Source organism: Pseudopipra pipra, chromosome 7 (genome assembly GCF_036250125.1).
Source record: "Pseudopipra pipra isolate bDixPip1 chromosome 7, bDixPip1.hap1, whole genome shotgun sequence".
Classification (NCBI taxonomy): Eukaryota; Metazoa; Chordata; class Aves; order Passeriformes; family Pipridae; genus Pseudopipra; species Pseudopipra pipra.
The window spans coordinates 39,914,106-39,927,376 of NC_087555.1; the positions used below are offsets into that span (position 1 = coordinate 39,914,106).

Here is a 13,271-nt window from a genome sequence, read left to right on the forward strand (position 1 = left end):
TCAGACATCCCACTGGCCTCGCTGGGCTGTGGGGATGTGCCAGTTGTAACAGGGGGGAATGCTGTGAGAAGAGAGGATGTAAAATGCCATAACTTTGCACTGTTCTTTGAATCCCCAGATTACAGATAGGGATATCCAAGTTGGTGAGCTGGACTTTGAGCCAGCTGCTCCTTTTGGTTGGGAAGTGCATGTCAGTGAACACACACACGCAGGCTTTGCTCATTTTTTTTGAGATTGCTTTTTATGCAATCTGATTCTCTCTTAATGGAGACAGTTACTTAAATCTTCAGTCACACATGTATTTGTGATGAGAGTAATGAGTTTTCAGGGGAGAGACGAGTCTTCTGTCGGGAGTGTGTTGGTCAGTAATACAGTAATTATTTACTAAGAGCAGATTTTACACTCATATATTGCTATATATGTGATAAAGTTGATGTCTGCCAGTAAAATCTGTATCAAAATTAGAGAATAACACCTGATCAAGGTGTCAAATTCAGACAGATTTGAGGAAAATATTATTCTGTTTAAATTAAATTTTAGGTGAGTCGGCTGCTGATTTTGGCAGGAGCAAATGTGAATTACAGGACTGAAGTACTGAATAATGCTCCAGTGCTGTGTGTTCAGTCGCACCTTGGGCATGAAGAAGTGGTCACTCTTCTACTAGAATTTGGAGCTGCTATTGATGGAACTTCAGAAAATGGGATGACAGCCCTGAGTTACGCAGCCGCTGCCGGTCACATGAACATCGTGTCACTGCTGTGTAAAAGAGGTGCAAAGGTGAGCTGGTGCAGAGTGTGCAGCCAAGAGAGTCAGGCACAGGCCTAAGAAAACTGTTGTTGATTACAGAAATACATAATTATCAGATATAGTCCTGGGGGGCAGTCCAGACTTCCGTGAAGCATTTTCCTTGTGCCATTAATCACAACCCTCTGCCAGATCTGTTCAGCCAGTTTGGGGTGCACCTCACTGTGCACTTACAGGACCTTCTCATCAGCTTATTTGTCTTACTGAAGGAGTGTCAGAGCCTCCTAAAGTTGAGGTTGAGAGCATCCCTAGCTCTCCTCACCCCCCCTCCCATCCCCTTGGAGCCCCAGGCTGTCCAGCTGGCCAAGCTTCATCTTCGCCTTGGCAAACCCATGCTGACAGCTCCTGGTCACCTTCTTGTCCTTCTTGTGTTTAGCAGTGGTTTCTGGATTCTGTTTTCCATCACTTTCCCAGCCACTGAGGTGAGGCTGCCTGGCCTGTAATTCCCCAGATGTCCCTGGCTGCCCTGGACAGCAGGAGTGGCAGCTGCTCTCCCCCAGTGCTCCAGGTCTCCTCTCCAGGCCTTTCACTGCACCTTTTAACCCCCCATGTTCCTTTTCCCTCGTGCAGGCCGACTGTGCAGACAAGAAGGGCCAGTGTGCCTTGGTCCATAGTGCCCTGAGAGGGCACCGTGGCATCCTGGAGTACCTGCTGGGGCTGGTGTGGGTGGCTCCGTGCCGGGAGCAGGACGCGCTGCGGAAGCGCCAGGCACTGCACCAGGCACTGACGGCTGCTGCCAGCATGGGGCACTGCCAGGTGGGTGAGCATCACACATGGGGCACTGCCAGGTGGGTGAGGATGACACCTGGGGCACTGCCAGGTGGGTGAGGATGACACCTGGGGCACTGCCAGGTGGGTGAGCATCACACATGGGGCACTGCCAGGTGGGTGAGGATGACACCTGGGGCACTGCCAGGTGGGTGAGCATCACACATGGGGCACTGCCAGGTGGGTGAGCATCACACATGGGGCACTGCCAGGTGGGTGAGCATCACACATGGGGCACTGCCAGGTGGGTGAGGATGACACCTGGGGCACTGCCAGGTGGGTGAGGATGACACCTGGGGCACTGCCAGGTGGGTGAGGATCACACGTGGGGCACTGCCAGGTGGGTGAGGATGACACCTGGGGCACTGCCAGGTGGGTGAGGATGACACCTGGGGCACTGCCAGGTGGGTGAGCATCACACATGGGGCACTGCCAGGTAGGTGAGGATCACACCTGGGGCACTGCCAGGTAGGTGAGGATCACACCTGGGGCACTGCCAGGGGAGGGGAGCTCAGCACTGCCACGTCCCCTGAATTCAGCAGGATGGGGCAACAGTGCTTGCAGCTTTTTTGAAAGAGGTTTGGGGAGAATTCCTGAAGCTCCTGGTATTTCTCCCAGTTTGTATTAGCAGCTGGTGCAAATGCTGTCGCAGTGCTACCCAATAATATGGCTTCAGGATTTCTTTATATGTATTTTCTGTCTACGTTTTTCCTCTCTGTTCTTGGAAGTTGTCCTAAACCTCTAGTGGTGATGAGTTTCTGTATCAATGATCCACCTGAGTGGATCTACTTCACAGTGAATTTTTCCCACAGTATACCAAATTTTACATTGCATATAGTTGCACATGCTTAACTTTTTACCTGATCTACATGTCAGGTTACGGACTTGACCTTAATGTCACTTCAGATAGAAATTTGGGAAGGAACACTAAAAGTAAACACATGACAAATAGTCAAAACGCTTTAGATATTTAGGCAATACAAGTATGTTGTCTGTTCATTGAGAAAATAAATTGTAACCTTGATATAAAAGTAATTGGTAAGTAAAGGTACTTGAATAAAAATCACACTACGCTGAGTAGTGTGTACATGACAGTACATCCTGTCATGTATTAAGTGATGTGCCAAAAATGGAAACAAAATCTGTTCAATAAAGCCATTTCAATATTTACTTCTTTTAAATCTGTTTTTAAATTAATATAAGATCAAGAATCTGATCCTTAAAGTTATCTAGATGATTAACATATAGAAATGCCTACATGAAGTCAATTTATGATATGATATGATATATGATATGATATGATATGATATGATATGATATGATATGATATGATATGATATGATATGATATGATGATATATAAACCATTGCTGTCTTAAAATATAAACTTGAGGATTCTGAACTGTGGTTAACTGGGATTAATGGATAATTCCTTCACTCTTGTAAAAGTTCTTGCTTGTTATCCAGTGATTAAATGAAACCAGTCAGCTCCTCCATACCAGCAAAACAGATGGCATTAATCATACTTACTGGAAAATGTCCCTGGTTCTCTATTCTTAAGACATTAAGAAGCTCAATTCTTCTTAGCTAGAAAAAAGGACCTGTGTGTTTCATGAATTTTAAATAAATTATGTTCTAGCATTTTAAATTCTAGGATTTTCTATACATTGTATACGACAGTTTTCAGACAACCTGAAAATACCCAGATCCTTTTCTTTACCTGTAGCATCCCAAACTTCCTGTTTTACATCTTTTATCCTTTGTAAGTGACAACCGATGTTTTTGTGGCTCAGCACATCTCTGCTCCCTGGTTTCGTAGGTGGTTCACTACATCCTGACAGTTGAAAAGGACCATGACATGGATATCAATGACACTGATGCCTTGTGGGGAGAAACAGGTATTTCCTTTGTCATATTTTTCCTAATTAGAGTTGCTCATTTAAGAAGAAAGAGTGTTTAATTTTTTTAATTTAATCTTCTGTAATAAAAATGATGGGACGTACCAGTTTTAATAAAAAAATGCAGTTTATAAGGATAGAGTTTTAACTTACTAAATCTATTCATCTCATGTATTGAATTATTTTATATTAAAATTACTGTAAATTACTGACTTTCTAATTAAATTGAAAATGGTGGAAATACAGTGTTTCATTATGGAACTTTATGAGATTCTCTGTTTGAGAACTTCTGTTTAAATCTCATAAGTTTTGAGGAAATGCTGGGCTGTTGCCTCATTTGCTCTGATTAGGCAGTGGAGGAAAAGACCTGTCTTTGGACATCTGTTTCTAGGTTAATTTTGTTCTTTAATATTTTGTCAGTGGTACTTTTTTTTAAGTTCTTGCATAATGCATTGGAAATCTTTACTCACCGAGGAAATGAACTTCTGAAAGGATTTTTGAGCAAGACAGAGTCTTTTGCCAGTAATACTTGATATCTAGAGCAGTTATTTTCCAGTTGTTCAGCTCTAAACAGTTGATGTAACTGTAACACAGTGAAGCTTCAGTGAGTGAGGAGGGAACAGGTTGATACTGTTGTTAAAAAGGAAAAATTTACCTGCAGTGTTTGTAATTTCATTTACTTTCAGCATTCACTGGAATTTTAAAAAAAAATCTACTATGTTTGAAAATGCTAAAAAATGAGTAACAGGAAATGCACAATTTGACCCACTTCTTATAGAAAATATGGGGTGTTCCCTTTGTCATATGTTTCCTAATTAGAGTTGCTTTAGAAACCGGAGGGGCAAGTCCTTTGCTGATCTTGCAGAAGTCACACACAGACCTTTTTGTTTCAACAGTGTTGGCATGACTGGTGAGGCTTCAACACAAACAACAAAATTTTAATTTCAAAGTCTATTTTGAGCAAAATGGAAGAGGGGGAAAAATAATGATGGAGAAAGTATTTTCTTTTTTCTTTGTTCTTTTCAGCTTTCAATGAGGGTCACAGGGAAAAGCTGAAACAAGGGGGAAACAGTAACACCTGCGGGGGGAGGTGTAAAGGGTTAGCCAGCCAAGAGCTGATGCTGATGCTGTGCTCTCCCAGCCCTCTGTGCTTTCCTAGCCCCCTGTGCTCTCCCAGCCTCTGATGCCCTGCTCTCCCAGCCTCTGATGCCCTGCTCTCCCAGCCCTCTGATGCCCTGCTCTCCCAGCCCTCTGTGCTCTCCCAGCCCTCTGATGCCCTGCTCTCCCAGCCCTCTGATGCCCTGCTCTCCCAGCCCTCTGATGCCCTGCTCTCCCAGCCCTCTGATGCCCTGCTCTCTCAGCCCTCTGATGCCCTGCTCTCCCAGCCCTCTGTGCTCTCCCAGGCTCTGATGCCCTGCTCTTCCAGCCCTCTGTGCTCTCCCAGGCTCTGATGCCCTGCTCTCCCAGCCCTCTGTGCTCTCCCAGGCTCTGATGCCCTGCTCTCCCAGCCCTCTGTGCTCTCCCAGGCTCTGATGCCCTGCTCTTCCAGCCCTCTGTGCTCTCCCAGGCTCTGATGCCTTGCTCTCCCAGGCTCTGATGCCCTGCTCTCTCAGTCCGCTGATGCCCTGCTCTCCCAGGCTCTGATGCCCTGCTCTCCCAGGCTCTGATGCCCTGCTCTCTCAGTCCTCTGATGCCCTGCTCTCCCAGGCTCTGATGCCCTGCTCTCCCAGCCCTCTGATGCCCTGCTCTCTCAGCCCTCTGATGCCCTGCTCTCCCAGCCCTCTGTGCTCTCCCAGCCTCTGATGCCCTGCTCTCCCAGCCCTCTGATGCCCTGCTCTCCCAGCCCTCTGATGCCCTGCTCTCCCAGCCCTCTGATGCCCTGCTCTCCCAGCCCTCTGATGCCCTGCTCTCTCAGCCCTCTGATGCCCTGCTCTCCCAGGCTCTGATGCCCTGCTCTCCCAGGCTCTGATGCCCTGCTCTCTCAGCCCTCACAGCTGCTGCAGGCCGAGGGAAGCTGGACGTGTGCGAGTTCCTCCTGGGGCGCGGGGCGGCCGTGACGAGAGCCAACAGGAGGGGGGTGCCCCCGCTGCTCTGCGCCGTCCGGCAGGGCCACTGGCAGGTCTGCACAGCCTGGGGGATCCCTTGGGAGCTGGGCCCCGATTCCTCCCCCTCCAGTTCTGAAATACATTCGTGTACATTTTCTAATGGGCGTTCGCATCGACTTTCCTTCCGAACCCTTTGTATCACTTGACGTAACTCACAAAAGTACATCGGCTGCACGACAGCCTTAGGTTGTAACATACCTGAAAAATAGCTCGTGAGTTAAAATATTTCATTTCCTAGACCAAGATCAGAGGCCATTTCAGATCCTCTGAGCTGCTGCTGGGCAGAGAGAGAACCTTGGAGTCAGGAGCCTCCCTCGTTCTGGCCACTCCTGCCAGGACGAGGCTCTGGACTGCAAACAGTCGGGGCTTGAGCTGCATGGGATTTCCCAGGGATTGCTGTAAATAACACCTGTCCTCTGTTCTAAAAGTTCATGATATTGTGGCTGAAATCTAAATCTGCCAATTTCATAAAATCATGGTGTCAGTAAGGTTGGAAAAGCCCTCTGAGCCCACCGAGTCCAACCATCCCCCAGCACTGCCAGGGCCACCCCTAACCCATGTCCCCAAGTGCCACATCCACACTATTAAATCCCTCCAGGGATGGGGACTCCACCGCTGCCCTGGACAGCTGTGCCAGGGCTGGGCAACCCTTTGGGGGGAAATTTTCCTAATATCCAACCTAAACCTCCTCTGGTACAAGCAGTGTATTTTTAAATTGCTATTTTCTATTTCAGGTTGCTAAACTTCTAGTGGAGCATGGGGCTGACGTGAATTTAAGTGACAAGCAGGGCCGAACACCACTGATGGTGGCTTCTTGTGAAGGACATCTGAGCACTGTGGAATTTCTGCTTTCTGAAGGTAGAAAATAAATAGTGGATCAAGTCTGCACAGATGCACCAGACACTGCATCTGTGTGTTAGGCAATTTTTCCTATTCAATAGAACATCTTCCTAACAAAGTTAATTTTCATTTTACAGGTGCAGCTATTTCCTCTCTGGACAAGGAAGGACTGACAGCTCTGAGCTGGGCATGTCTGAAAGGCCACAGGGAAGTGGTTCAGTATTTAGTAGAGAAAGGTGCAACAACTGATCAGACAGACAAAAATGGACGAACGCCCCTAGACTTGGCAGCGTTTTATGGAGATGCTGATATTGTAAGTATAACAATAGAAAAATTAAGCATGTACTAAATTTTCATAATACAAAACAGAGCTTAGAAAAAATATTGCCAAGGAAAATGGAAAGAAAATTTGGGGAAGTAGTTAAGATGCTTACACTGCTCACATCCCAACTGCAGTGCAAGTGTTTGCTCAGAAAGCATTTTCTAGATGAGGGAGAAGCCCAGAATTATGCTGCAGACCCACGGGAGTCCCCTGACAGGGTCCTGGTCAGGTGGTGCCTTCATGGAATAGAGACCCCAGGGAGAGGTGTAGGAAGAGGAAGGGCATTATGGACAGATCCAAGAGGTCAGCAGGGAACTAGAGGGAACAGCACGTGCAGCCTCTCACACTCACATCTGTATTTCTGAGTCTGCACAGACAATGTCCTGTTTCAGAACAGCACTTCAGGTGCTGCCATGCAGGGAACTCACTGTAGCACTTGGTCCCATCCAGCCTTTGTCAGAATTAACTTGAAATTGTAAATAAGCCCTCAGGTTCTGCACTGGCTTTGGCGGGTTCCTGACACTGTGAGTGTTTGTAGGTGACACTGGACAGACTCTGCTGGGAAGTGAGGGGTGTCCAGGCTCCGTCCTGTCCCCATGTTTGCTGTTAGGTGGTTGTGCTGGAGCAGTGCCAGCTGCCATGTCCCCTCACAGACTGGTCCCATCAGAGTCTGTGCTCAGCCACTGGCTGGGGGGGATGATGCCAATGAAAAGGTGCGGAGCAGGCCCATGGCTGTGGGTCGTGGGACCGGTCTGGGCAGGACTGTTGGTGCCTCTTCCCTTCAGAGATCACTGCTGGTCACACTTGGGCAAGTAATGGCCTTGGAAAATGACCACTGCCACTGCTGCCAGGTATCCCATGCTGCGTTGCCCTCCGTGGATTTCTCGTGCTGTACTGGCCTCGGGAGCACATCCTCAGTCTGTTTCTAGGAGGATATGCGGTAGCTTAAATATTTCACTGCTCTGCCTTTCCTGCCACAAGCCATGTTACAAGGCTTGTCTCATTCTTTTCCCAGGTGCAGTATCTGGTGGAGAAAGGAGCAATGATAGAGCACGTGGATCACAGTGGGATGCGGCCGCTGGACAGAGCGATCGGCTGCCGCAACACCTCAGTCGTGGTCACACTGCTGAGAAAAGGAGCCAAGCTGGGTGAGTGGAACTGCCCTGTACTGGGAGAAACAGCTGCCCTCTGCTCTGCCAGAAGCAGTCATTTCTGTATAGCAGATTAAATAACTGGAAACACTAGATTTTTTGCTGGTTGTCTGGTTTGCAGATGCCCACTCAAGAGAAACAATCTTCTTTAAAGGCAGACACACACAACTCTACTTTAGAAGTTTTATTCTGCTCCTTTCTGTGATGTGTGCTGAGGGTGAGGTCTGGAGGAGTCACTCTGTACGTGGTTACTCTGCCATGATATACTTAAACATGATGATTCGCTATTAGTGATACATAAGTCTGACACTGTTAATGAATTAGATTAACAAGTTTTACATTTAAGTGACATTCTTTTAATAAATTACAGAATCATACATTTTTGCAAAGGGTAGGCAAAAAAATGTATGTCCAAGTCATGTATTATCAGTAGGCAAGTACATGGTGCAGTTGTGTATGTGATAATTACTGAATCCTTAGTACCTTTGAAATGTTATTTCATATTTTTTGGATAGTAAGTATGACCAAATACAGGTCCTTGCTTAGGCCTGAGCTTTACAGTGGTGGGGCAGGGGGGCAGGCAGGGGATGGATAGTTTAAACGTGTGTACACCTGGATGATGAGAACAGGAATACTAGTTCCACGCAGGTGGAATATCTCCTGAAGTGGGATTAAGCTCTCTAGGCTGATTCACTTCCTACTCTGAAAGCAGAAACACACTTTCTTCCCCTTTGTCAGAGACCCCTAAAATTTAACTTGCAGGAAATGCAGCCTGGGCTATGGCCACCTCGAAACCCGATATCCTCCTGATTCTGCTGCAGAAACTGATGGAAGAAGGAAATACACTGTACAAAGTAGGTAGATTCGTACTTTTTATGATAACAGAATCTTGGACTTCTGCATGTAAGTAGATAAAATTTCTTTATACCTCCTTTTCGACTACATCATCTGGTATTTTACTGGTCTGTTTAAAAAAAAATAAAATGCATGTATCATACATGATTTTTTCTGGTACTGGTAGTATTAATGCATGTTATTATCCTGGTCTAATACCATTAAACATTTTGAGTTCAGAAACAAACACAAACTGTAGTTAATGTGCAAGTTCTCTCACTGTGCTTGTCTGCCAGTATAGCCTATGCTGCGTATATTTATTTGTTTAAAATCTGTCTCTGTTTTCTTCTTGAAGGGCACCTCTTGGTAGATGTCAAATATAACATGCTTTTTTGCAACAGTATTGCAATATTAAAAGTTTGTGAAAAGCTTCTTGTTCCCTAAACTGCAGAAAGGCAAGATGAAGGAAGCAGCCCAGCGCTATCAGTACGCCTTGAGGAAGTTCCCCAGGGAAGGCTTTGGAGAGGAAATGAAAGCCTTCACTGAGCTGAGAGTTTCACTGTACCTGAACCTGTCACGATGTCGCCGAAAAACAAATGTAAGATCTTACTGTTCCTCTGCTGCCTCTCTGGCTTTCGGGATCTGAGAATTCTCTCCTACTGCATTGCTGGGGTGGACATTTATTGGTGCTATTTTATAATCCTTTTCACTGTACCCTGACTTTGGGGGGCTTTGTTGTGTTAGCAAATGGGCAATTTATAAGATGAGTATGTGTTGCAGTGGGGGATCTATTACAGCTAGTCTGAGGTCATCCAGTTATTTTGGAATGATGAACTGCTGCATATCTGTGGTACTTTTCAAAGACTGGATGGACAATGCTGCCACCACCCTTTGTTGTGACACAGCCCAGTCTGGTGCCGTGGGTGCTTCCAGGGGAGGCAGAGCCTGTGCCACGGCCCCAGAGCCTGCAGCTCCCTCTGCCTGCTGGGGTGTAACTGGGGTGTTTGGTTCATTGCCAGGACTTTGGTATGGCTGAAGAGTTTGCTACCAAAGCCTTGGATCTGAAGCCCAGGTGTTACGAAGCCTATTATGCCAGAGCAAGAGCCAAGAGGAACAGCAGGTACTGTTTGATTCTATGGATCTCTCTGCACAGATTCTTTTTTAACCTAACATTTTTAATAACTTGTTCTCTTCTGCTATTTCTATGTGGAATTTGCAAAGAAAAAGTTATTTTTTGTGCACTTTCCATCTGTATTAGGTCTCTGTATCAGTTAAAGCCAACCACACCCAAATAGCAATATTGAATACTTATTTCGGTAATCACTGGGCAGCCCAGAAAGTAACAAACTGATATGAAGAGGAATTATTTGAAATGTAAGACTGCATGGGTCTGCTGCTCACATGACTGAGCAGAATGTGGCCAACAGTGTGCAACCCAGCCTTATCACTGCATTATTTATTACCAAGTTTATTTATCATGTATTACTGGCTGGTTTTATAGGACAGGATATGTTGAAGCATTAGCAGTTAAAGATAAAAAACAAGGGGAGAGAGGAGGAACTATCTCTTCTAGTCTGGAAAAATGGCAAACTATAGAGGTATAGCTGAAGTACAGGGAAAGGTGCCTTTGGTTCAGTGTCTCTTCTAAACAGCTCAATAGATAGTCATGGAGTTCAGCAGGTTCCCTACTCTGGAGGTAACTGTGAAGGGCTTGTGAGATGAAGTGTCAGTTCCTACTGTTCCCAGCAGAGACTTCTGCTGCCTCCCTGCACGGATTGTCACAACACTCAAGGAAGGGCTTAGGGCTGGGTCTGTGGTTCACCAGAGGGAAGAATTTCCTGAGGTGGAAAACATCCAGTTCTTACATTGTCACCACCTGCAGCAGGAAATGACACATCAGAATATTTCTCTGCAAGTGGTGGAGGTGGATTAGTAATAGGCAATGGTGGGGCTCGGATCTGCTCTGGATCTTCACTGTTGTTTTTTTTTTTACCCTAAACAGAAAGTTACTTGCTGCTCTTGCTGACCTACATGAAGCCGCTCAGCTGTGTCCCAGCAATCAGGAGATAAAACGTCTCCTGGCTCGGGTGGAAGAGGAATGCAAACAGTTGCAGAGAACACAGCAACAGAAACATCAGTCTGCACAGCTACTGGAGCAAACCAACAACTCCGATAATGAGGAGGGTGTTGTATCAGGCATGAAGGAGAATTTCAGTCCTCAAGACAGGGAGGATGAACTGTCACACCCCGATGAATCTGTGTCCCCACCACAAAGGCTGCAATGTTCCTCAGCTGCTTCCTCATTCAGCAGGACCCTTCAGGAAGGTGTTCAGCAGAAGGCTCGGTCTGTGTCCCCTCAGAGCAGAACAAGCAGTAAGTACCTGAGAGAGCCAGGCTTGATCATGCAGCCAACAAAGCAGGCACAGATTGTAAAAACTAATCAGCACCTGAGCTCCATCCAGCCTGGATCTAAACCAGGAAGCAGTCAAGGTAATACAAAGGCACAATCATCTTTGCAGCATCATCCCCTGAGTCCCTTGCCTGTCCCACACTCTAGAAGTCAGCATTTGGATGGGACAAGCACACTGTCATCTGGAAGTGTTTCCGCAGATCCCAGTGCTGAACTGTGCAGTGAGAAGTTCATGTCCAGCCAGTGTTCCCATCCACAGCATCACAAGACTCTCTCTTCTCATTCTTTTGCCAACAAGTCTAAACCTGCAGACAGGTCAACAGGCCCTGCTCAGATGAACTTCGGTAACACAAGGCAGCAAAGCCCTGTACCCAGTGCTGTCTCTTCAAGCTCTCCATCCAACAGTGTGATTCTGGCCAGCTCAGCCAGCAGCTTTTCAGGCAGCGTTAAGGGGCTGGGCCCTGATGTTCGACTCAAGGAGAGTAACGTGAGTCAGGTTCAGGGTACTGAGCACCGACCCCGCAATACCCCATTTATGGGAATCATGGACAAGACTGCAAGGTTCCAGCAGCAAAATATGCAATCCAGTCGCACTTGGCACGCTCAGGCATCAGATGGATTATCCACAAACGTTGCTCCTGGGGGCATCCAGCCCTCAAACTTGGAGCAGTTCTCAGTGAAACACTACCCAACCAAAATCCCCTCTCTGGCTGCTGCCCTGGGAGATGGCAACCAGAGCAGTGTGCAAGCGAGAGACCACGAGGAACTCCCGTGCCCAGTCCCTCCCCACTGTCCAGACAAATCCCCCAGCCAAGGTTCTCATTCATACCCCGATGCTGCAGCCAAACCCCCGTCCCACAGCAGCCAGGACGGGCACCTCAGCCACACGGCAAAACCAAAGCGATCCTTCATTGAATCAAATGTATAAATCCTACTTTGGGTAGTTACTGGGTAAACCTGGCTCAGCACAGGGTGTGACTGCTCTCACAACACCCACTGGCTGGGCACAGCTGGCTCCGAGGGAACAGCCCGTGCTGGCCAGTCCTTACTGGGATACAACCACTTCACACTGTTCCTACCAGCACAGGACAGTGACAGTAACTGGAATAACAGACTTCTGTAGGAAGAGTCAATTAGGGTTGTCCAACAACAGAGTAGGACCTCAAGCAGAGAAATCCTTTCCATTACATTTTACCATTAAATAAGAGTTTCCTTTCATGTAGGGCTTCAGTCTTGGCTTTTGGTTCTGTTGCATCTCACACATAATACTTGTGCCTCTCCAGTGCTTAAGTGCTTACTTCTCACAGCAGTGTTAAGGAAGATAATCTGCTGCAGAATACTCAGATCTGTACATGCATGCATTTTTTTAAATCAAAGATAGTATTTTATCACTTTTCTAGCGGGATGTAATTTGGGTGGCATGATGTACATTTAGGAAGCATAAATAATTTGTGTATGAGTAAACTATAAGCAGCCATGTTTGCCATGTAAATATAACTATTTTTGGTAACTAGGAGAAATCAAATAAAATAAAGAGTGACATTTGCATGTGTATTAAGAAGCTTTGACCATATTGGTTATTGCACTGAAGAACACAATATTATGGCCTATTAACAATAATTGCACTTTATATAGGTTATCTAATCACCTTTGGGTGCTATCTTAAAGCAAAATGATTTATTGTTTATTTGTGAAAAGGTACAGCAGTTAAATGCCTAGTGAGTGTTTTTATGGGAAACCTAACAAATGGATGGAGTGAAGATGAAAGTTTGAGGAAAAGTGTACGTGCAGTGGCATGGCAGGATGAAGCTGTGAAGTTTTTTTGGAGGAAATAAGGTTTTATATTGGCAAGAACGTTGTGAAAAGGAACGGCTGCAGCGAGTGCAATTCAGTTGGAGAGCTCAGCTTTACACCCTGCCCATCGTGCTTGGTTACAGTGCTGTGTCCAGTGTAAGCACCTGTACCCAGCTCTACCAGTCCTTCTGGAGTTTGCATCATTATGCTTTAGCTTATTTATTGTTTACCGGTTCTTTGATATTTTGTACAATTCATATATTAGTCTTGTCCTGTAGTTCTATTTTTGCACAGCTACTGTATTTTTTTCCATACAAAATAAACATGCTTAATATACCTGTGGGAT

The 13,271-nt window shown here is 46.2% G+C and overlaps 1 protein-coding gene across 8 annotated transcripts in view; it reads left to right on the plus strand.

The window, feature by feature from the left end:
* TANC1 (tetratricopeptide repeat, ankyrin repeat and coiled-coil containing 1) overlaps window positions 1-13,261 on the plus strand; it is a 68,021-nt gene extending 54,760 nt beyond the window's left edge. For all 8 annotated transcript variants that reach the window (XM_064661793.1, XM_064661797.1, XM_064661799.1 and 5 more), the window contains 11 exons: window positions 541-777; window positions 1,375-1,560; window positions 3,391-3,469; window positions 5,455-5,588; window positions 6,309-6,432; window positions 6,552-6,727; window positions 7,752-7,884; window positions 8,650-8,741; window positions 9,173-9,319; window positions 9,741-9,841; window positions 10,724-13,261. In XM_064661793.1, the coding sequence (XP_064517863.1) occupies window positions 541-777; window positions 1,375-1,560; window positions 3,391-3,469; window positions 5,455-5,588; window positions 6,309-6,432; window positions 6,552-6,727; window positions 7,752-7,884; window positions 8,650-8,741; window positions 9,173-9,319; window positions 9,741-9,841; window positions 10,724-12,059 (2,745 nt within the window). In that variant the 3' untranslated portion in view covers window positions 12,060-13,261. The remainder of the gene's footprint in view (window positions 1-540; window positions 778-1,374; window positions 1,561-3,390; window positions 3,470-5,454; window positions 5,589-6,308; window positions 6,433-6,551; window positions 6,728-7,751; window positions 7,885-8,649; window positions 8,742-9,172; window positions 9,320-9,740; window positions 9,842-10,723) is intronic.
* The last annotated feature ends 10 nt before the right edge of the window (window positions 13,262-13,271 follow it).